The sequence below is a fragment of the Oncorhynchus nerka genome, linkage group LG22 (assembly GCF_034236695.1).
Source record: "Oncorhynchus nerka isolate Pitt River linkage group LG22, Oner_Uvic_2.0, whole genome shotgun sequence".
In the NCBI taxonomy this organism is placed as follows: Eukaryota; Metazoa; Chordata; class Actinopteri; order Salmoniformes; family Salmonidae; genus Oncorhynchus; species Oncorhynchus nerka.
The window spans coordinates 61,921,534-61,946,963 of record NC_088417.1 but is presented as its reverse complement, the minus strand read 5'-3'; the positions used below and the strand labels follow the sequence as shown (position 1 = coordinate 61,946,963).

Sequence of the window (25,430 nt, the reverse complement as noted above, 5' to 3'; positions counted from 1 at the left end):
TACAGTTGTTGATATAACCCTCATTATAAACTGGGTGTTTCGAGCCCTGAATGCTGATTGGCTGACAGCCGCGGCATATCAGACCGTATACCATGGGTATGACAAAGCATGTATTTCTCTTGCTCTAATTATGTTGATAACCAGTTTATAATAGCAATAAGGCACCTCTGGGGTTTGTGGTATATGACCAATATACCACGGCAAAGGGCTGTGGACAGGCACTCCGTGTTGCATCGTGCTTAAGAACAGCCATTAGCTGTGGTATATTGGCCATATACCACACCTCCTTGGGCCTTATTGCTTAATTATACCCCTCATATGGGTAAAGCTAATGCATTGGAGGGCAGCTGAATTATTAATACCATGCACCAGGGAGCTGATAGGAAAATACTTTTCAGTGACTGCTGCAGTGCTGGGGAACAACTCTTAAACAAAGTCCTGGCAAATCGCTGGCTTGGCTCCAAGCTACAGTGAGCAGCAATTAGCTGTAAGGCATAAGACCTCTAAAGAGAGGCAGAGTACAGCAGAGCGGCCAATTGTTATTTCCTCTCACATTGATTCGTCATATTCTCTGAAAGTCTATAAAGTTGAGTCAACCTCTGTGGCGGCAATAGCTCCGACCGGCAGCTCTTTATTTACTGCTGTTGCTAAGAGTGGGAGAGAGCATAAGCATCTACCTGCAGGGCAGGGTGACAATTCTTGTTTTCCCGCTGCATCTTAAGAAGTGCGATAAATCACATCACACATTTTAACACCGAAGGGGCCGCCTCACAAAGCTTTCTCGGAAATGGAGAAACAGAGCCATGCTGTGTCAACAAGGAGCATAAAATATATTTTTGACGCACCTTTTTCATATCTTGCAGATAACAAACAGAATACAGGAAGTAGGACAGAAACACAGTCAATAAAGCCAATTGAAAAAATTCTCCAAGAGATAATAGTCATTACCGTATGAAGCGTCAGTGTCCTACCCAGCGTGCAACATTTTGCATCGGATGTCATAATGTTGTCGTTTTCTGGTTGTAAACTGGTTTTCTGGTCAAATTGGAGCAAAGTTAAGACATCTTTTATGGCATCAAAATGCCTGGAAAAGACGAAATATTTTGGTTGTAATATGGTCACTGGTCCCTTTACAGTCAGTATGCAACCTGACCATGTATGTCACCAAGGATGTTGGCCTGACATCATTGCAACCAGTTTTGCCCTCTGGGTGTGACTCCGATTGTATGAAGCACAGTGGTACAGTATGGTTAAGCTTTTAAGGTACTGCATGGATTAAAAAAGTGAACATATGGGTACCCACAGAGGTTCTAAACTACGCACATATTGTGCTTGTTATCTCATGACAGTTAGCTCTTCCTACTTGATATCATAAAAGCCACAGCTATCAAACTCGATCTCAACCGGCAGTCGCCTATGAAAACTTGCCGGATGCTTCTGAGTTGTGGCACTTGCTTGTATGAAAGAAGAACCAAACAATGTGATTGGCACATGCGAATCCAGGAGCCAAACTCCCGGTGCATCACTTTATTACCTTCCGAGTCCATTTAAAAATGGTGGGGGAGACCAAAACTGGGAGAAGACTCATCACAAAATGCTAATCTGAGTTTTGAACAAAGGACATCTATCAGTCTTTCCCATGGCAGGGTGTTTTAAGTGCAGCTTTAGGGACAGTCCTAACCTTAGTTTACAACCCTAGAATGGGCCTCCACAATATAAGACACTTTGTTAAAGCTTCAGACAAGCACAAGATATGGGATAAAACAACCTTGGCATTTCTGAGGATGAACAGTCAACAGAATTCAGCACTGTGTCACACACTTGCATTTCAGAATGTAAGTCTAGAGCTCTAGCCGTTATTATGTCGAAAAAAGTTAACACTATTTTATCATATCTTCTTAAAACCTACAATGACTACAGCATGGAAACACACTGGTATGTACTTACAAAAATGTGTCATATAATATAATTATTTCACATTACTGAAAATGACTGACAGATTTGTATTAAACAGCTGTAGCATAAATGTTAAGCATGTTCTGTTTTCAGGTAAAAGAAGAGCAAAAAGAAACAACCAAAAGAACAGCCTGTATTTAGTTTTGAACTTTTGAAAAGATTATGTACACAAAACATGTTTTGAATGAGCGTCAAACAGACAAGGCAGTAGCTCGTCCTTCATATAGCCATCCCTTTCAAAAGGAGCCTTGTGACTATGAAAAGAAGACGTAAAAAACGTGAGATGTCTTAATCTTCATGACCAATCTTAACCAATACAAAATTCCTCTGAAACGTGTGCCTTCCCTTTTATGTACAATGGGAACAATGACAATTTAAGCTTGTATCCAGATATACATAAGGTAGGCACGGTTTTTTTCTCACAATTTCCCAATAGGACTCAATTCCATTCTGTGGTATGACAGAACTTTTTCACAAACAATGCTGCCTTATTCAAATCCATATTTTTTTCATTATGCAAAATAAACATTGATGATAAAAAAATTAACATTCAGAATGATATAAGTATCAAGCACCCCATTTTAACCATTTAACATGAAACTGATATCTTGATTCTTCATCTTGTGTGTGTGTCTGCACAAGGGTCAAAAGGCATAGAAAACAAAGGGGTCTGGCCGAGATTTGAAAGGCCAAGCTATCCTCTCTCATTGAGCGAGACACAGTTTATGAGAGCAAGAACACAGTCAGCGTGGAGAGCATGAGAGATGCCAGAGTGTACGTCACACACGAGGAACCAAGGGTAGCTGAGGCCAAAACACACCAAAGATTGTTCACAGAGATATTCACAGCAAAAAATTGGAAAATACAATTTTACACCAAAAAATACAACAAAATAGTATGTATGACAAATGTTATGGTCCACATAGTGCCCAACATTACACGTGAAGACAGGACAAGGACAGAAGGGGAGGTGGGAGAGAAGAAGGGAAAGGGAGAGAGAAAAAAAGAGATAGAAAATAGGTCATAAATACAAAAACGCAAGTTTGAAAGATTCATTGAGAATAAACAAAGGAATAAAAAAGCAAATCCAAGCAAGTTAGAGGATCAAAGTAATACTAAAAAAGTATGTTAGTAGCACAGCAAATGACGTCTATCACAGCAAGCAAAGGTGAAAGGTCAGAGAAAGTTCAAAGGTGCAGGGTGATGGGAAATGTTGAAAAAGACGCATACATAAACACATATGTTTGTATCAATTAAATGATGGGCTATCCCATGAACGTGAGCACACATCCAAGAGAGATCAAATCAAATTTTCCATGACAGGTAGAGTTGCCCAAGCAAAACACACATTCAAAAACTGGTGCAATGTCAAGGCGATATCAGATGGCAGTTGGAATGGATTAATGGGTGATCTCATGTTACGAAAACTGCAAAAGTGAATTGCTTTTTATAGCTTTACTCAATGTCAACCTTAGCTGGGGAGATTTGGATTGGTCAATTTAGAACTCCAGTGGTCCTTGCACACAGTATTGAGCATGCTCAAACCAATGAATCACGTGGGTCAATATTTCCAATTATTCAACCTTTCCTTATTTTTTTACTTGACCTGCACTGAGGAACATCGATTGAAGTTTACTGTCTGTCTGTCTGTCTGTCTGTGTGTGTGTGTGTGTGTGAGTGTGTGCGTGTGTGTGTGTACAGTGGGGCAAAAAACGTATTTAGTCAGCCACCAATTGTGCAAGTTCTCCCACTTAAAAAGATGAGGGAGGCCTGTACATTTTCATCATAGGTACACTTCAACTATGACAGACAAAATTAGACAAATAAATCCAAAAAATCACATTGTAGGATTTTTAATGAATTTATTTGCAAATTATGGAAAATAAGTATTTGATCACCTACAAACAAGCAAGATTTCTGGCTTCATCTTCAATGCCCTTGCTGATGAAAGGAGGTTTTCACTCAAAATCTCACGATACATGGCCCCATAGTACATGGCGGCGTACTGTGCTACTGATGGTAGGCTTTGTTACTTTGGTCCCAGCTCTCTGCAGGTCATATCTAGGTCCCCCCGTGTGGTTCTGGGATTTTTGAGCACCGTTCTTGTGATCATTTTGACCCCACGGGGTGAGATCTTGCGTGGAGCCCCAGATCGAGGGAGATTATCAGTGGTCTTGTATGTCTTCCATTTCCTAATAATTGCTCCTACAGTTGATTTCTTCAAACCAAGCTGCTTACCTATTGCAGATTCAGTTTTCCCAGCCTGGTGCAGGTCTACAATTTTGTTTCTGGTGTCCTTTGACAGCTCTTTGGTCTTGGCCATAGTGGAGTTTGTAGTGTGACTGTTTGAGGTTGTGGACAGGTGTCTTTTATACTGATAACAAGTTCAAACAGGTGTCATTAATACAGGTAACGAGTGGAGGACAGAGGAGCCTCTTAAAGAAGAAGTTACAGGTCTGTGAAAGCCAGAAATCTTGCTTGTTTGTAGGTGATTATTTTCCACCGTAATTTGCAAATAAATTCATAAAAAATCCTACAATGTGATTTTCTGGGTTTTTTTCTTCTCATTTTGTCTGCCATAGTTGAAGTGTACCTATGATGAAAATTATAGGCCTCTCTCATCTTTTTAAGTGGGAGAACTTGCACAATTGGTGGCTGAATAAATATTTTTTTTGCCCCACTGTGTATATATATATATATATTCCTCAAAAGTAAACTTCTATGTATACACACTACATGACCAAAAGTATGTGGACACCAGCTGTAAGCATTAATATGGAGCTGGTCCCCCATTTGCTGCTATTAACAGCCTCCACTCTTCTGGGAAGGCTTTCCACTAGATGTTGCAACATTGCTGCGGGGACTTGCTTCCCTTCAGCCACAAGAGCATCAGTGAGGTCGGGCACTGAGGTCAGGCACTGATGTTGGGCGATTAGGCCTGGCTCGCAGTCAGCGTTCCAATTGATCCCAGAGGTGTTGGATGGGATTGAGGTCAGGGCTCTGTGCAGGCCAGTCAAGTTCTTCCACACCGATCTCAACAAACCATTTCTGTATGGACCTCGCTTTGTGCACGGGAGCATCGTCATACTGATACAGGGGCCTTCCCCAAAGTGTTGCCTCTAAGTTGGAGTCACAGAATTGTCTAGAATGTCATTTTATACTGTAGCTTTAAGATTTCTCTCAAAGCAAGAGGCCTAGCCCAAACCATGAAAAACAGCCCCAGACCGATATTCCTCCTCCACCAAACTTTACGGTTGGCACTATGCTTTGGGGCAGGCAGCGTTCTCCTGGCATCTGCCAAACCCAGATTCGTCTGTCGGACTGTCAGATGGTGAAGCGTGATTCATCACTCCAGAGAACGCGTTTCCACTGATCAAGTCTAACGGTGGTGAGCTTTACACCACTCCAGCTGACGTTTTTGCACATGGTGATCTTAGGCTTGTGTGCGGCTGCTTGGCCATGGAAACCCATTTCATGAAGCTGCCGACGAACAGTTCTTGTGCTGTTGTTGCTTGCAGAGGAAGTTTGGAACTCAGTAGTGAGTGTTGCAAAGACGATATTTACGCGTTACACACTTCAGCACTTGGCAGTCCCGTTCTGTGATCTTGTGTGGCCTACCATTTCGTGGCTGAGCTGTTGTTGCTCCTAGACGTTTCCAATTCACAATACCAGCACTTACAAATGACCAGTACAGCTCAAGCAGGGCAAAATTTGGACAAACTGACTTGTTGGAAAGGGCGCATCCTATGACGGTGCCACATTGAAAGTCACTGAGCTCTTCAGTAAGGCCATTCTACTGCCAATGTTTGTCTTTGGCGATTGCATGGCGGTGTGCTCAATTTTGTATACCCGTCAGCAACGGGTTTGGCTGAAATAGCTGAATCCACTAATTTGAAGGGATATCCACATACTTTGTATCTATCTATCTATCTATAAATCTATCTATATTGGGTTTAGAAATTATTGCACTTTTTGTACGTAGTCCCCCAAAAGTTTTGGGACAAATTCACTTATGTGTGTATTAAAGGAGTAAAAAGTACACTTCTACACTAATGATGATGCTCCTTAATCACAGATAATCCTGAATGAATTGTGAATAATGATAAGTGAGAAAGTTTGTAACCTCCCATGTTATTGTAATTGTGAGAGGTTAGCATGCCTTGCGGGTATGATATTTGTGCATCTGTAATTTTCTCACTCATTATTCACGATCCATTCACGATTACCCATAATCATGGTATAATCCACATTAGTATAGAAGTGTTTAGTAACATTCTATTCTTATTTTTTTTTAAAGTATTTACCATTAATTTCTATTGGGCACAAAATAATCTTAAAAATGACCAAAAACAGCAAATGCAATCAACAAGCTTGATGTAGTCATTGCGTGCTATGAATATTGGATCAAATACTTCACTTTTTACTAATTTAATACACATAAGTGAATTTGTCCCAATACTTTTGGTCCCCTAAAATGGGGACATTATGTACAAAAAGTGTTGTAATTTCAGTTCACACAATATGGATGAAAATACCCTCAGATTAAAGCTGACAGGCTGCACTTCATCATTTCAAATCCAAAGTGCTGGAGTACAGAGCCAAAACAACAACAAAATTGTCACTGTCCCAATACTTTGAGTTCACTGTATATATGCCCAGTAAGTAAACAAAAAAGGAAAAGTACATTTCATATAATCTACACTCACCTATATTTATCTAATATGTTGCAGTGCCAATATATAACACTGAGAGAGTCTGGATTTTTGACACAGCAGCTGTTGGGTCGTTCCACGAAATGGGCGCCTGGAGTCCATTTGATATTTCAAGTAGAAATTATTCACCAATATTGAATTTTAAAAGCCTGTTATATTACACAAAGTGCATTTTAGTATAGACCACATGGAGAATTGAATCAATCAGATTTTTCATATGAATAAAGGTTTGCTGAAGTGCCTTTTGACATGTCCCTCCGTCAACCCTGTGTCATGGAAGATGTCATGTTATATTAGTGATTCTTTTACGCCTGTCGGTCATTTTAAGGCCAAGCCTGTTATGCAAACAATTTACCCCTTTAAAATAATGGACCATTCCACCAAGTTAAATTATTCACAGCAGGTGACATCGTTTGGGTTTTCTGAACAGCATGGTTGAAAAATAAGTAAGTCTTCACTCTCTTTCTGGTCTATTTATAATTGTTCTCTCATCTTTCACTGAGGTGGTCGAGCTCAACCTGTCAACCCTGTTCACTCAATTAATGGTAGGAAAACATGAATTTGATTTAACTTTCATTATGTGTGGAACATACGTATAGTTCCTAATTTCATGAACACCATGCTCTTCACCACATTAGGAGTAATGCCGGTCTTTACGTAAACCCCATTATTGTCAACCCTGTTAGAGGCCCAATGGTAACTTCATGAGTTTGATATTATATGTGAGTTTATTTGTACAAGGTATACCTGATCAATGATAAAATGTTGGCAGTTACATCGGTGTCCGTAACAGGGTTGACAGACAGTGACCACCTTTTACATGCACACCAAATCCCCATTATTATTTGGGAATACTCAATTATTTTGTTTTTGAGTTGACACATATAAACACCATATCTCGTTTACAATAAAATGAAAAAGCTTGTATCCTGGTTATAAGAAACCTGGATAAGATGCCTGGGATATGCTGATCTTAGACGGAATACTATGGTATGTCAACGAATCCCGTTTAGTTGTTTTTTGAGGTCTGTGCGTGCTCAGTTTTGCATATCATAGGTGTTGTGTGATGATGTTTTCATCTGAATGTCAAATCAAAATCACTTAAAAAAGTAGGCTATACCTGTACAGTTCGATCCACCATAATAATTCCAGAATTTATTTTGCTGATACACTTTACTGGACCATATAGGCTAATGGCTTAGATTACTTTCACGCCTAATTTAGACAGGTTTCTGCTTATAATTTCCAACATTTGGTAGGCCATACTATAATTTCCAACATTTGGTAGGCCATACTATAATTTCCAACATTTGGTAGGCCATACTATAATTTCCAACATTTGGTAGGCCATACTATAATTTCCGAACATTTGGTGGGCCATACTATAATTTCCAACATTTGGTAGGCCATCCTATAATTTCCAACATTTGGTAGGCCATACTATAATTTCCAACATTTGGTAGGCCATACTATAATTTCCGACCATTTGCTATGCCATTTGTTTGTCAAATATAGTTAGATAAATGCAGCTTCTCTTCTGTCATAACTTGTTGCCCTGGCCTAGAAACTAAATAAAGTAGTGCTCCCAAGAGTAATGTCTTACGTCAACAGAATGAATGCATTCGTAATCTAGTTAACTTCAGTTTCAATTAAGGACCGGGGAGAAAACAAAATAATTACAAAACAGTGGAAAGATGGTTCCCATGCAAAATGTCATCAGTTTGACCGGTTTTAAGGAAATGAAAAGCTGAGAAAACGATGAAACACTTTTCTGATAAGATTTCAGTTGGCTTGGGTGCATATTTTATGTGGTTGAAACACTGTCCGCTTGCATTACAGTGTCAAAGATAACAAGTTACACGCATATTCACATTTTCAAGAGATGCTGAAGGAAAGGAATCGTACTTCTCCACTCCTGTTCCCTAAACAAAATGTACATTTGTTGTATAATTTTACTTCAAGCAATGCATAATTCTGCAGGAGTTATTATATTAGGCTACATGTGAAATAGGCCTACAATCAGTGTCCAGATTTCGGTTTCTATTCCACTTAACCAATATGATTTTAAAATGAGAAATATTCTGTTTATTCATGGATACAGGGATATCAAAGGTGCATATAAACAGCTTATCCTGAATAAGATCTTAAGTGGGATATGAACTACTATCCGGAATACTGTGCGCATGTAAACATGGCCAGTGTGGTACGTGTAGATAAAATGCTCTTAGTTCATAGGATTTCAATGCCAGAGATGGGAAAATGTTTTTTTTTTTTGTGGGCTAAACATATCCTCCATGCAACTGAATGTTGAAAGAAGAGATATTCTAAAAGTTAATTTCTAAACAGTTTGCATGTCCAAAAGGCAACCATTTCATGGAACAACCCTGTTTTTGGCCATCTTTACTAAGAACAGCTGTGGACCTTAAGTCGGTGCAGATGTTAAGCCTAATAATACACTCCGTTTTTTCCTCAAATACCCACATGCTTCACATAAAAATTACTGGCACTGCTACATGTGTAGCTAAGCTCGGCAAAGGGACACATTTAAAAAATATATATATAAAAAGGGAACTTGGACGGTGTCCACGTGAACCTGCTCAGACAGAATAATAAGTGATCCAAACCTCCCACTGCTATATGGTTGGTTCCCACCAAGTGGATGAGAAAAAGTCAGTCCCTGTGCCATGCACTGGCAGATGCCTGTTAGGTCTCCAGTAAAGCATTAAGACATTAATCCTGTTGACGCGTCACCATGCAAGACTGAAGGCTGCATCCCCACTGAGCCAAGGCACATATTCAGGTCAGTAAATACAGCAGTGAGCCTGAACTGAGACCGACTAAACCTGGCTTTGGAAGAGAAAGATAGAGAAAGAGGGGAGAGAAACAGAGAGGAGAGGGAGACACAGACTTTTGATGCTCTTTCACTGAAACATCAAAAAGTCAGAGAGAGAATGCGCATGACATGAAGGGAAATGGAAAGAGAGAGGAAGCATGGAAGATAGGGAAAAAGAGCTAAAGAAGGTGAAGAGAAAGTGAGAGATGCATGGAGCTACTGATAGACACATAAGAAAGAGAGTGCGGGTGGGAAAGTAAGAGACAATAACATATAGAGAAAGAGAGAACGATTCAGTGCAAGGAGGGATTTATGAGAAAGAGAGAAATAGTAAGGAAAAGGTTCCAAGCTCAGGTTTGGTCAGTGGGGAGGCAGCCCAAGTTGAAATTCAAACCTCTCACACCACAACACTGTCAACAGAGCACCAGCTGACCGTGACCACCAGGGTAGGGGCACTGCTATGGACATAAAGAGAATGTTTGGGGCCTGACCGATATCATCTGTCCTGACATTATTGCTCACTGAACTTGCACAGCAATGTCAGCCAGAGAGGTTTTAGGCCGAGACCAAATGACCAATCTCACTCTACAGCAACAAAGACTCACTGTGTGCAAAACTATTCCATCACAAACAGCGAGACAAACTGCCACAGTCTTTGTTCAATTCTTATCACCCCAAAGCCTTGTGCAATGGTGCGACAAACTCTGGAATTGAGGCTTTGAGGCGGACTGCAGAGGGCAAAGTGTTTCTAAAATGTAGCCCTGACAGTCAGAAGATGACTTTGCTACTCTGTTTTCTGTCTGTCTAACTTTGACCTTTTTCCAACCTTCTTTTGGGATGAACAAACTTGATGAGGGTGTGCCAATTGCAAGACCGAATGAAAATACCAGCAGAAATGTTCAAACCAATCAATTGCCCTAACAGGCTAGCCTAACACATTAGGACAGAGGAGTGACATCTACATCTGTGAAGTGTCAGGGCTTAGGTAGTCTCAAAACCTGACTAGAAGTCCATTTGGGTGAAGAACTGGAGGGGTAAACACAGTATACATTGGGTCACGGTGGCACTCTCTCTGTTGGAAGTGTATGTGCCCTTGCAGTGCAGGGGGTGGTGGGGGTGGGGGTGGGCAGTACCTGGGATGGCGGTGGGCTCTGCTGCAGTCCTGAAGAAGAGGGTGCCGGGCTGCGACTTGCCCTGCTGGTTCTCGGCCACCACGTATACCTCATACTCCGTGTTCCAGTCTAGGCTGTTCAGCACCACGTACTCACTGCCGTTGGGCAAGCGGATCTCCGGCTTCCAGTCCGGAACGTGCTTCTAGGGAGGGTCGCAAAAAGAGAGACACTCAGAAGACCTGACTCGGTAAGACACCCGTGGCTATGACACTCCAGAAAACTGCCCATCACTTTATATCACTGTAAATGTTTCCATGCATTCACACTTGTTATTTGGTCATCCATTAATCTTCCTATGTGAATCACTAACCATTTATCAATCTAGGCATAAAACACAATGGTGATCTGTCAATCTTTACAAATCATGTGATCCATTTCTGTTTTTCAAATATCCATGAGTATATTTGCTTTTTCCTAATCTGAAATAATGACCGTGCGATAAAACCGGAGAGATATGTAACCAATACATGCTGAATAGCTTCTCATGGGGGGAAAACCAGGAAGCAAATCGGTATACACAGTGTTAAACCTCCATGCTCCGTCATACTCACAGCCCTGTATCTTATCAGGTAGTGTTTGATGGGTGAGCCTCCATCGTCCTGCTTGATCCAGTTGACCTTGAGGGCGTTGCCCGTGGTCTGCAGCTTGCCCTCCAGTTTAGGGGGACTGGGCTCCCCTACACAGGACATAGCGGTCAGTCAGTTACCATGGTGATGGCCTACATGCTCAGCTCAGTCTCCTGCCCAGGGCCCTTAACCTAGGTGGCATGGCTGAATGCAGCTGTCTCTCGTTAACTCCCATTGTCGGAGGAACAGTCCACATCACTAAATCTGCCCTCGCTTCAGGAGTGGGATTATAATTCTTAACAAGCCCAAGCCGCTGTGGGATGCTCACTTCATTTCAATCTCTTGCCTCTGGTTTTTGTGTAAGTACTGCTATAAATGTAGTACATCTGGAGAAAAAAATTGACTGTTTTGACGGTGGCAGCGGCAGAGGACGTTCCAAGACGATACAATTCAGTCTTGTCCCTCATAGACTCAAGGACGGTTTTATGATGGAGGGACAGTGAGGGCAGTGGGCGGTGGGGTGAGGGAGAGAGCCAGTGGGGAGATAATTCTCGTTCAGAAGCAGCTTGTTACATGTCCTCTCCTCCAGACAAAAGGGAACAGGCTAATTAGCCTCCTCGTCTTGATTGGACATGTTACTCTATTACATTTAATAACATTATCATGGTCCGTTGGGAGGGGAGGGTCGGTGTGTTACATCGTATGTACAGTGTGTGTGTGTTTGCCTTTTGAGTGTGTCTGTGTCTAATGATGTTAGTGTTCAAATTTACAGCCATGACACCTCAGTCACAGAGGGTGTAGGGGAGGAGACTCTAATCACCAGAACTCATTAATCATGGGAACATTGGTTACACACAGTTAGCGGTGTGAATATGCTATAAAATAATTAGCAGAACACAGCATGTTACATACAGCTCCAGTATTCTACTACACACCATCACTAACTGCCCCAAAAGGTGGTATCAGGTTTCAAATGGCTGCTGCTACAGCACTTCTGCAATGCACACCGATTAGTTTGTTTTTGGCTGAGATCAAAGGAGATTATTTACTGTCCCGATTTTGTTTTTTTCTGAAATGTTGCAGCCTGACGCCCTGACCTTCAGTCACACTGGGTACAAGCTTTGAAGCTCACTGCCATGCTTGAGGGATCATTGTTGCCCTTGATCACCCTGATGATATTTATCCACCAATGAACTCTGAGAGCAGGTTATTCCCACAGAGGGCAGTGAAAGAGCAGCAGACAACAGCAATCCTGCCAGGCATTCTGAAAGTAATCCATGGAAGTGCAGCAGGGAATATTAATGTTGGACTTTCACCTATACTCCGGCCTGGAAGTCTGTTTGGATCACCTCCATTGACTTCAGCCAAAATTAGTTAAGAACGATAAGCAATAATAGGGTGAGAGACAGACAGATGAAACCTGCTCCACTTTTGCTCACGCAATCCATTGGATCTTGGCCTAAAGCTCCCTGACTTCAGCCTGATTGAATCCTATGATTGGATAATATTTTTCAGTGTCTGCTCCTATTTATCCTCTACCTTGGACCTGAAAAGGTAAGTACCGTCTTTAATTTTCACAAATGTTCAATCATTCATAAAATGTATAAAAGATCATGTCTGCAGTTGAACTGTTTTTTAAAAATGTTTACGCTTGTATTCTAAATTTAAATTGACGTTGAATCTTGTTAATTAATGACACTTCAAGCATTCACTTCAGTGGTGATTACACAATTAGTCAATCAGACATGCGTGAAGGCACTTGATCTTGATCTCAGGTGATTATCTGATTAAATTCTCAAATCCATTGGACTCAAAAGTATTGGAGTAAGCATGATTTGATATAAACAGAGTTAGTGATAAGAAAAACCCGTCAAAACGGTGGCATGTACAGGGAGGTATATAGGGAGTTTATCCAGTCGTGAGCATCATTCCCAGTTAGGTGAGGAATTTTCAAATGTTAAGAAGAAAGAAGAGCCATTAGGGTTATGTGAATTAGAGATATTAACAAAAACATGCTCTATCATGCAAACACCGCTTTTATTCAATATGTAGTGATTTGGGTATATTTCGATACATCAATTTGTGACAGTCCCATGATCATTCCCATTTTCATCTGATGCAACAATAACTCAACTTTCCATTGGTCTCCCCAAAAGTTGTCTTATCTAGTTAAACCTGATGTAAATATTGTACAGTAATATTACTCTAAGTTTGTCTGCACAGTAGTGTATGTAAACTTAGCCATTTCTGAATGTTACATCAGACAAATGTTTGATGTGTCAGATCCTTTACTCTAAACTGACATGGAGAGCAAGGAAATGATGTGTAAATAAAACTTGGAGCTACCTTCCTGTACTGAATCACACAAATCATTCACTTTTTTCAGCCCTTTAAAAACATCCCTGCATGTGTGAACCAATGAGCTTATTGGTTTGCTGTGCCCAAATGCAATGAAAAGTTTGTCACACCAGATGAGTTAAAGGACTCTTGAATTGTAAATGGGACTGTCACTTGTCAGTCAATATCAATACATGTGAATAACATAGAGGCACTCTGGAAGACAAACACAGACGGGACAAGCATGCAGAAAGGCCAGACCTTTCTGTCTGGTGAGACAGTAAAGAAAACAAAGGAGTTGAAGGAAAGAGGAGTGAACATGCATGCAGTAATGTGGAGTGATTAACAATGTTAGTCAGTTAAGAAAAGCATTCTGGGAGACAGTCTGAAAAGGAGTTAACTCCAAGGATGAATACGTCATTCCAGGTAAACACAATTCAATGAGCGTGCGATGCAGTTGCTAAAGGCGATGGTTTCAACGCTGCTATTGAGATGATGTGATTTGGCAACAAAAAAGTACATTTTAAAAAACATGTTCTGTTTGCACATGATAGCCATAGGAGGTAGTAATGGCACCTTAGGCACCCCCAAAGAATGTACTATAAAAAAAGATATCCGGTTAGAGGTCAACCCTTTACTTATTTCCAAATACATGATGTAATGCTTACTGATAGCTATCTATATAACATATCTAATATGTGACATAGCTATAGAAATTAGGGAAATATACTGTAACGACCTTGGGGTTATAAAAGCGGATATCGACTCTGGTTCAAGACCAGATCCCTACCAGTTCATTACATTAGTGACAGAAGTGATCGGACCTTGTATCCATGACAGTGTGTGTGCTTGGCCTATAAGACTTAGAGTCGCAAGCTAGCGCTCTTTGAAAGGAGGGAGTAGTGTAAGCGCGGATATCGACTCTGCCCGCTTGAGTATGCTTTTGGGGTACAGTCAATAACGCGCTGGACTTCGGACTAGAAGGTAGAGGGTTCGAAACCTGCTCCCTGACGGTCTCATTACAATACTCTGCACCTCTCAGAAAAAAAACGTGAATTATACCTCTGTTAGTGGGTAACCAAGTAAGCACACACATCTGCATGTAATTGTGTTAATATGGTTGGAGGTAGATAGAATCCAAGTTGACCCCAAAAAATGTGTTTAATGGCTATCAAAGTAGCGTATCTAGGCTTGAATCCATGTCTAATTTTCCACTGCTTCTTATTGCTATAATATGAATCGGACCAAACAGAACAAAAAAAATTACCTTCTGTTCACCAGCGAAGACGACATCATCAGCACCATGCAAGAGCCACATGACATAGTCATATGATACGCACGCACATGATTGGTTGAAAGAAAAGTGGAAGGGGGGGGGGTCACATGGAAAATACAAAACATTTTAAAAATGATGTAAACATGGGTAAGGAACAAAATAATAAGAATGTTAAAGACAAAATGATTCAAAACAGAAACACATGACAAAATAAATACATACGTTCAGTACAGAACTTCTTTGCACATCAAATAGACATAGAAAACATGTACAGCAATTAGATACATGAAGCATTTCAGGATTGCAAGTGCAGGTTTTTACTGTATTCAAAAGATGTCATGACCAGAAATAAGTTCACTCATATATGCACAAATTTGACTGGATACCAATTCCATGAAATGCTATTTGTCTAAAATTGCCTCATGCATCTTTCTTTGAAACAGTATTTCCTCTGGACTGTAATTAAAGCGAAAATCAGTTCGATACTATTTCTACACACAAAAAATAGTGGCTTTGTATAAGACTGTCACTTATACTTTGGCTCTTGACCATAAAGGGTCTTCATACAGCCTTGTGGTCTGTATAAATGGAACATTTTGGCTCCAACCAAGACAGTTGTGTAAAAGAAAAGAAAAACAGAGGAAACTCTGCAGTATTAACAATACTGATTGACAAAGCACATTATAAAAGGTTACATGCGCAATGAAATATGGTATGCCAATATGACAACTACTGTATGACCACATGAAGCATTGGGGGGGGGGGGGGGTTAAAGTATTTGGGACACATTTGACATTCAGCATTCAGTCACACATTGTACAATTGCATACTGTATCTAAGGCCATATTGTCAAAAGATATGGTCACGACGTATGAGATTGCAGTGTAAACCCATACCATAGTATAAATTCCCATACTTTAAGATATTATGCTTAATATGTTTATAGAGGAAAGAAACATGAATTACAGAAACACAGAGTGGACTCTGAACTTCATTTTATGAATTCTAAACACACCACTAGACATAAAACATACTTACTCCGATTAGCTGGTGTCAAATACATTTAACGTATGCACATGCAAACACACTTGAAGCCTTTAGGGCAAATTCCTCATGTCATATTTCACATTTAGTCAGCTAGAATACTAATCACACATGAAGGCAATCAGTATTGATAAATGACTAAATCTTTTTATATGATTTACATAGACCTTACAGTGCATTCGGAAAGTATTCAGACCCCTTGACTTTTTCCACATTTTGTTACGTTACAGCCTTATTCTAAAATGGATGAAATTGTTTTTTCCCCCTTCATCAATTTACACAAAATACCCCACAATGACAAAGGAAAAACTGGTTTAGAAATGTTTACAAATTAATAAAAAGTTTTAAAAAATGAAAACCCTTTACTCAGTACTTTGTTGAAGCAACTTTGGCAGCGATTACAGCCTCAAGTCTTCGTGGGTATGCCGCTACAAGCTTGGCACACCTGTATTTGGCGAGTTTCTCACATTCTTCTCTGCAGATCCTCTCAAACTCTGCCAGGTCGGATAGGGAGTGTCGCTGCACAGCTATTTTCAGGTCTCTCCAGAGATGTTTCATCAGGTTCAAGTCCGGGCTCTGACTTTGCCACTCAAGGACATTCAGACCCGAAGCCACTCATGCGTTGTCTTGGCTGTGTGCTTCAGGTCGTTGTCCTGTTGGAAGGTGAACCTTCACCCCAACCGGAGGTCCTGAGTGCTATGGAGCAGGTTTTCATCAAGGATCTCTCTGTACTTTGCTCCAGTCATCTACCCCTCAATCCTGAATACTCTCCCAGTCCCTGCCGCTGAAAAACATCCCCACAGCATAATGCTGCCAACACCATGCTTCACCGTAGGGTTGGTGCCAGGTTTCCTCCAGACATGACGGTTGGCATTCAGGACAAAGAGTTCAATCTTGGTTTCATAAGACCAGAGAATCTTGTTTCTCATGGTCTGAGAGTCTTTAGTTGCCTTTTGGCAAACTCCAAGCGGGCAGTCATGTACCTTTTAATGAGAAGTGGCTTCCATCTGGCCACTCTACCATAAAGGCCTGATTGGTAGAGTGCTGCAGAGAAGGTTGTCCTTCTGTAAGGTTCTCCCATCTCCACAGAGGAACTCTGGAGCTCTGTCAGAGTAACCATCAGGTTCTTGGTCACCTCCCTGACCAAAGCCTTTCTCCCCCGATTGGCCAGGAGGCCAGCTCTAGGAAGAGTCTTGCTGGTTCCAAACTTCTTCCATTTAAAAATGGAGGTAACTGTGTTCTTGGGGACCTTCAATGCTGCAGAAATATTAGATGCCCTTCTCCAGATCTGTGCTTTGACACAAACCTGTCTCGAAGTTCTACGGACAATTCCTTTGACCTCATGGCTTGGTTTTTGCTCTAACATGCACTGTCAACTGTGAGACCTTATATAGACAGGTGTGTGCCTTTCCAAATTATGTCCAATCAATTGAATTTACCACAGGTGGACTCCAATCAAGTTGAAGAAACATCTCAAGGATGATTAATGGAAACAGGATGCACCATAGCTACATTTGGAGTCTCATAGCAAAGGGTCTGAATACATATGGCCACTCTACCATAAATAAGTTATGCTTTTTTTATTTTTAATAAATTAGCAAAAAAATGTAAACCTGTTTTTTGCTTGGTCATTATGAGGTATTGTGTGTAAATTGATGAGGAAAAATGTGTATTTAATCAAATTTTAGAATAAGGCTGTAACGTAACAAAATGTGTAAAAAGCCAAGGGGCCTCAATACATTCCGAATGCACTGTATATGTACTACAATTTAATATTCTACAAGTGAGTCAAAATCAAATTAGTAACTAATAGAGCACTGTTATATTAGAGCTGTTATATTATGTATATTGGTTAGCCTAGAAATATACTTGGCACATGACCTACAAAATAGTTCCTCAGGTATCCTTAGATTTTCTACATTAGACAGATAACAGCAATTTGACAGACCCATAGCACAGCCACACACAATGAACACAACTATACTGTACACCAGGGCCCAATGTTGACCCATAGCAGGATCAAAGCATTCAGCCAATCAAATCAGCCATGCTTATCCCAACAATACTTTAGGGATACCCGATTTGCCCTTCCCAAACATGTATGTATCCAAATTCTTAAGAGCATTAAACATATGAAAAGGCTACACATGTGGGAACTTCAAAATTTAAACAACAAACCACAACTTTCCTAATCAATTCAAAATAATCTCATCAGTAAGTGATATCAACAACCACTTCTACAAGATAACATAGCTTTATCGTATAAAAGGAAGTCGCTTATTCATGCCTCTCGTTCTTCACCACCTGAGCCTTTTTTTTATTTTATCCCTCCCCTTTTCCCTTTCCATCCTTCTCTTTTAATGAAGAACAGGAGTTATGTTAGGACGGATTCACATCCCTACGGTTTGGCATTCATTAGTTTGTTTAAAATATTGGTCAAATCAAAATACTGCTGTCTTTTTTTTCTATGCAGTCTGATCTTCATGTTGTTTACTGTATTATCCCTGTGGCCATCCTTCAAAGCACAGCATGCCGATGGCACGGCAACAATGTCCAATTGTAGGCAGCAGACACCGTCACCCTCTTTTTTTTTTAAATCACAGAATGGTTCTCTTTCAAAAACCTCCGGTCTGTCAGAATAATCTCTGTCTCGCCTCGCTGTCTGTCAAGCCAGGCTCCCTTATTCTCGACAGGTATATGTAACGCATGCTGTAATGGTTACCCATGGGACACCCGGAATGTTACCTGACGTCACTGTCAATACCAAAGCCACCAGGGGAAAGAGAGAAGGGGAGGGAGCTGCCTACATCTTAGAAGAGTGTTCAAACATTGCACCTGGTTTAGCAGAGGAGCCACAGACACACAGACAGGAAGAGCGATAGAATGAGCAGACTAGTTATATATCTAAAGGGCAGAGAAGCTCTTGGTGTGCTAACGCTAATGGTGGCGATGTTATTTAAATGGAAGGATGGTCACTTCCTTCTTTAGACTAATCAGACAACATGCAGCAGTGATCATTAATGTTACAGTGATCAATCCCCTAATAAAATGCATGCTGCACTGCTTTGACATAAAAATAAATAATGTCTGTAAAGCCCAATCGGAAGTTTCCACTCTAAATTAAACGCACGACAAACTGTGGGGGCCGATGCTAAATGCACAGTGGTGTGAATATTGCTGATGAATACATGCGTTCATTGGAAGGAAATTAGAGGGAAATAGTAGAGGCAGTAGAGGGGAAACCTGTTTCTCGCAGGCGGAGGTTAGTCAGTGGAACTCTACTAAGGATCGAGGCAGTGAGCAGAGTCAGTGACTGTCTCTCTGTATCACATCCCTATAACTAATAACAGTACATCAGTAGCTCCTTGTCACTACACCGGTTCTCTCTACAGAGTGATGACGCAGCACTAAGCAGTGGTAAGACCAAGCAGACATAGAGGGACATCGGGGGTAGAGAGAGAGACACACCACATACTGCCGGCATACTCACTAAGGGCTGCACTTGTTGAAGGAATGAAGGTTGGTGTCACTGACGAAACTGCAAGATGGTGAAAACATGGTGAGAGGTGCCCGTGATTGCCCAGAGAGGGCAGTGCTAGTCGTTAGTGTTACAGACGACTGGCTGTTCTGATGGCAGAGCACCACCTCGGTACACATCAGTCATCTACTGGCACCAACACACCACAGAGCGTAATTTCGACTTTCATACAAGGCTTATGATGAGTTTTCACAAGGCTTGTTTAAAGCAGGTAGAATAGCTGTTTGTCATTGTTCGACAATCATCAATAGAATTGAACCCACTTTATCAACAAACTAATTTCATTCCAACTATGCTGATTTCTCAAGATAATCACGAGTCATTACCCACAAGGTAGGTGTCCTTGTAAGAACCACAGATCTGTACAAAGACTCATGATGACTCAATTAAAAATCTATCATTGTTTGTCAGCTGAAAAGAGTGATATTAGAAACTATTCTCTTGTATGACACACATCGTGTTATTAGTGACAAAAGCATATTGTGTAAGGGAACCATAAAATAGTTTGCTAGGCTGTTTGTACACAAGTGGGGGTAGAACTGTCTAAGGTAACCAGAGTTTTTGTTCCAGAGGTGTCAGGCCTTCCTTAGATACACACACACGAGGTGAGAAATGTTATGGCAGGCAAAGACACTAAAGTGCTAAAAGCAACATTGACAGAACGCTTGGTAGAACACAGTCAATTTAAAAGGAGAATCGTTTTAATTTGAAAGTAGTGCAGTATTGCAGAAAGCAATAATCCACTCCACAAATCTTTGAAAAAAAGCATGTCCACTTTTGACATGATATTTGCAAGAACCGCTCAAAAGCCATCGACTTTGCAAAGAAGCATCACACTGCTTGACTCCCTGTAAACTCTCATCAGTTCAGAAACAGAAGTACAATCAGAAACTCACAATAGAGTTGTTTCACCGGTGAGAAGTTGAGTGATAATCCGTCTTGCATGAGCAGGCCAGCAACTTTGTCTGGCAATGCGCAGATATTGCAAATAACATATTTGTGGTAAATTCCAGGGAAGATATGTTTTGAGAAAATGGGGAAAATTACTTAAGGATTTTTTTTTAAACCTTTTAATTATTAATAGGGATTAGGACATTTTGGCTAGCTAGATAAAAACCAATTTAATAGCCTCCCGAGTGGTGCAGAGTTCTAAGGCACAGCATCACAGTGCTGAGGCACCACAGCCAGCAGTGACCGGGAGTCCCAATTGGCCGAGCGCCGACCAAGTCAGGTAGGGGAGCTCTAACGACTTCTTGTGGGCGCCTGCAAGCTGACTTCGGTCGTCAGACTTCCGGGTTTAGAAGCAGCATGTCTTGATCTACCCCTTTCCCGAGACCATTAGGGAATTGCAGTGATGAGACAAGGTTGTATCTACCAATTGGATATACCGAAAATGATGTAAGATTACAAAAAAAGAACAAGAAAAAATTACCAATTTAAAAAATGTCTGCGCAATTGCATAAAAGCTAAGAGGCAGCCAAGGTATTTATAGCCAAGTTTCTGCGGTGCCCCAGCCAAGGCACCTAAATCATGGTAGAAGTGTTTCTGAAAAACCAATTAGTTGAAAAATGCCAAGAGAGGCTGAGACATCCCTAGAAAGGCGTACTCACTGTCCAATTACGTCAGGTCACCAGCTGGACTGCTGCTCGTTATGCTGCTAGTGATCTCCTTTTGCCCAGCCTGAGTGTGTAGGGAGCATTTTGTGTGGTAGCTGCTGTTGTACATGTAATTTGAAGTGCGGTTGCTGATGTTAGAACAGTCGAATTCAGGGGTCTCCAAACTTCCGTCACCACCTCAGCCTCGATCACCATGGCTGGCTCACTGGTGACTCCACCTACAGAGTTAAAGAGCTCCTCATCCATGCCACCTACAATGTTGTTCTCAGGGCTATTGCCATGGGTCACAGGGTCTCTGTTGCCTTGGCTGGACGGAGGCTCAGTGTGGTCATGGCAACAAGGAGGGGCCCTGCTACAGAAACAGCTGTGATACTGTACCTTGGACATTCGTGCTGGCCTCTGTAGGTTGTTAGGACCTCAATACATGGGGTAGTGTCCTCTGTCTTCGACATGGTGCCCATGACTACACCTCCCTGGTCCTCAGCTGTACTCTCTTTGGTTGAAATGTTCTGGGGTTCTGGTAAGTTACAGCAACCTCAAGCATTGGGTCAGCCCTCAGGGAATCATCATATCCCTTTGCAGGTTATATGGACACCTGGGTCACTATATTTCTAAATTAAGACTTGTCTTCTGTCCTCAACTGATGAATACACTGTGTAGAATGGTTTTATGTCATTTAGCAGATGCTCTTATCCAGAGTGAGTGCATACATTTTCATGCTGGTACACCGCGGGAATGGAAATCACAACCCTGATGTTGCAAGCGCCATGCTCTACCAACTGAGCCACACGGGAACCTAGTACAATGGCATGACACATAAGGAGCACTCACTAGGACCTTTCTTGTAGTCCCTACTATGACATACACGCCTGCACACACAACCTAATTAAAGGAGATGAGTTAACTTGTATAACCAGAATACATCTACTTAGCTCAATACTTTGAAATAATTCCTCAATTAAATGTAATTTAACATCAACTGCTTTGGACTACATTTACAAGTTGTCCCTTCCACTCGAAATAGCATAGTAACTGCATACAGCAATAGAGAAGACTAAAGTTGATGACATCCCTGGGCTCCTGGTTATTCACGCATGCCCTGATGAATGTTAAGTGAGTGTTGAGTGTTCGGACCATTATCCCACCAATCACCTCTCCCATCCAGACGGGTTCACCTCCACTACAAAAACAGATGATGCGATCCATCTCCTCCAAGAGAATCCGTATCATTTAGAGATATGGTCTTTGTTGCGCTTCTCTGCCTTCTGTATCAGTCTTATGAGGGGAAAAATAGGCTTCTCAGTAATGGGGCCTCACACTGTCATGGCTGAACAGAGATGCTATAAACCCAGAGGAAAAGCAGATTGTCTGGCGAATTAGGGATGCCTTAATAACGGCAACAAACTATCAGCCGAGGCTGAACCGAGGCTGAATCCTGTCTGTTGCCGATTTCTCAAGTTACATTAAAATAGTTCCGCATTAACCATGAGTCATCATTGCGGCTCAGGCCTTTGTTTGTAAATGCTACTGTATTAGCAATGACACTCTCCCAACATGTTGTTATTTCTCCTTATGTTCATACTAATTACTGCGTATATGTACAATTGGCTAAGGGATGAGTGACTATTTGCAGTCAATCAGGGGTCAATCAGTTCAACTGTACAAAGGGAAAGGGGACAAGTTACAGGGGAGAAGCAAGTACTATAAATGATCTATGGAACTATGGAATTGCTATGGTACATGGTCACTCACTTATTATAAATTCAATGTCTATGTTAAGAAACTACAACAACTAAGACAAACCTGAGTCCACGTTAGAGTAATGAAATGGTATGCCACCTGGAAAGGTTTATGAGACAAGAGATATTGCGTGAGTATTTGCTTGAAGGCAAATATTCTACCAAAATGCCCCAATCAAAAGGTTGAGGCAATGGTCAAGTAAATTCTTAATTCAATGACATAACAGACCAAATTCCATCGTTGAAAGTAAATGTATCTACACCAGTTTCCCAACTCCAGTCCTTGAATACACCTCAACAGAACACATTTTATTTGTTGTAGCACTGGAAAAACATACCTGATTCAACTCATCGAGGGATTGACCAGGGCAAACATTTGGGGGTTGGGGGTACTCGAGGACTGAAGTTGGGAAACACTTTATCTACACTACTACTACCACCAATAGTTAATTCAGTATTTTTTTACAAAGATTTCAGAAATGAATGTTTCAAATAAATGGATGAAATGAAAACAAAGACAAAGAAAGGGATGAGAACTTACTTGTGAAAGCATAGCCTGAGAAGTCAAAGTGAACAAAGAGAGATGGGTAAACATGAATAACAAAATCAGTAGAAATAGAAACAATGAGAACAGAATGGTAGAAGTTGACTGTCCTGTCACTTCAGAATTGACTATGAACCATGACCGACAGTGATAATAGGATAGTTCACTTTTGTAATATATATATATATATATATATATATATATAACCAGTAAAAAAAGAAGCAAGTATTCTAAATTTAGAGAACTCAAAAATACCTAATCAATGTACTTTATCATCAATTAGGCATGTTAAAGGGCAACTGCACCACTTTTTGATTTCATATTCCTCATCTCCAGCACCAAACCAGTGTTTACATTTGTAAAAATGGCACGTTTCAATGATCTATGGTTAAAAAGATAAGAAAGGTCCTAAAAAATACTTCTTTGTGAAATCACAGGGTAGGATTAAAAGTTTTTAAAAAAACAGGGATTTTCAAAACCTGGAAAGGGTTTCTAGCTAGAGGGAGGTTTTTTTCTTGATTCCCACATCACTGCGAATCTCAGTGTTTGAAAATCACTTAATAAAAAATAAAAAACTTTTGATGATGACATTCGGTATAACATTCTAACATGTTTTTTTTCTTCCTACAAAACAAATACCCTGTTTTCATATATGTAAACACTGGTTTGATTCTGGAGATAATGAATATGAGGTTGAAAAGTGGGGGAGTTGCTCTTTAAGGATCCTGGATAGACTTAAAATAATGTCACTGTACTTTAAAGCTAAGAAAACATCCAGAGCATTATGAAATCACTGTTTATCTGATTTTTAAAAAAAGGTACTCAATGCTCCAAATGACGAAGTAATAACAGGACAAGGCATCCCTCTAGACTTCAGACTGAAAAAGGGTCAATCCAAGTGGCAGCTAAGGGTGACTGCTGCAGAAGCAGAAGGTTTAAAGCACAGATGGAAGCGTGGCAAGAAGCAGAACCGAATCAGACTGATTCATGTCTTAAATACAATGTGTTCAATCAGAACGGAATAAACCTTTATAACAGCACAGCAACTTCAAGCAGCATGACTGGCAAACTAGGAGGGAGAAGAGAAAAGATGGGGTGGCTATTCCATTCCAACTCTCTAATTCCTTCAGCACCTGTGTTTTGGGATGGCTATCGCAGTGTGTGAATCTCGCCAGATTAATATTATGCTATTTCATTAAGCAGCTCTTCCAAGTTTTTTCCACTTACTTAATTTGTGTAAAGTGGCCTTAATAAAACAGCCAAAAAGAGGAGCAATTATAAACTAATCAGGAAGTACATTTGTCTCTCACTATGCCCGTGCTACTCTAGAAGTATAACAATATTTTCACTGCCTGACTTTTGGATTTTTCCGTAGCGAGAATGTGCAGAAACAACCTCTTCTTACTCGTGACGGCATCTGAGATTCAGAATAACAAACCCTCAGTGTTGACTTATCTGAAGATACCATTATTCCATACGATATTCCATTATATTGGCAAATGTATAATGTATGGTTTTATTCCAAATTCACTATGCTTTAGAAGTTTAAGAATTTCCAGGAGTGATGCTTCAGTGATGGTTGTGTAGTAAGTGATGCTTCAAAGTGATGTTCACACAAAACTCCTTTCAATCAATTATTAGCATTCATTGATCCATCAAATATCTGTCGAGAGAAAATCTCAAAATGACAAAGGATTATGCTCTGATAACTTCAGTTGTCCTCATGAAGAACCGTGACAAACACACAGACACTATGGTCACAAGGAGCAGTGTGTGGGGAGGGGGGTACAGAAACTAGGATTGCACCCCCCTTTCACCCTCCATTATATGAAGCACTAGGTCCCTAGCCCTCCTTCCCCAACCCTTCCATGCAAACAGACACGCAGTCTGGGGTCAGTTGGCAATGCATCCCCGGAGTGGAGTGGCTGGTCTATCAGAGAGATCGGAAGGGGGATGCATTATGCTTTTGGCGCAGGGGGCTTGGGGTGGTCGTGGCTGGATGGCTAGACTGCACTAGGTGGTGATGGGGAGGAAAAGCATTACGGTCAGGTGAGTGCTGTCGCTCTGCAGGAGGGACAGGGAAGAAGGGAGGGAGCA

The 25,430-nt window shown here is 40.9% G+C and overlaps 1 protein-coding gene across 7 annotated transcripts in view; it reads right to left on the bottom strand.

Moving 5' to 3' along the window:
• LOC115105430 (neural cell adhesion molecule 1-like) overlaps positions 1–25,430 on the bottom strand; it is a 299,957-nt gene that overhangs the window by 12,545 nt on the left and 261,982 nt on the right. For 4 of the 7 annotated variants that reach the window (XM_029627481.2, XM_029627482.2, XM_065007293.1 and 1 more), the window contains 2 exons: positions 11,225–11,349; positions 10,635–10,815 (listed from right to left, as the gene is read on the bottom strand). In XM_029627481.2, coding sequence (XP_029483341.1) covers positions 10,635–10,815; positions 11,225–11,349 — 306 coding nt within the window. Of the gene's footprint in view, positions 1–595; positions 2,760–10,634; positions 10,816–11,224; positions 11,350–14,843; positions 19,435–22,853; positions 22,890–23,330; positions 23,346–25,430 lie in introns of those variants that run through there. The other 3 variants (XR_010460519.1, XM_065007294.1, XM_029627485.2) reach the window with 3 other exon arrangements.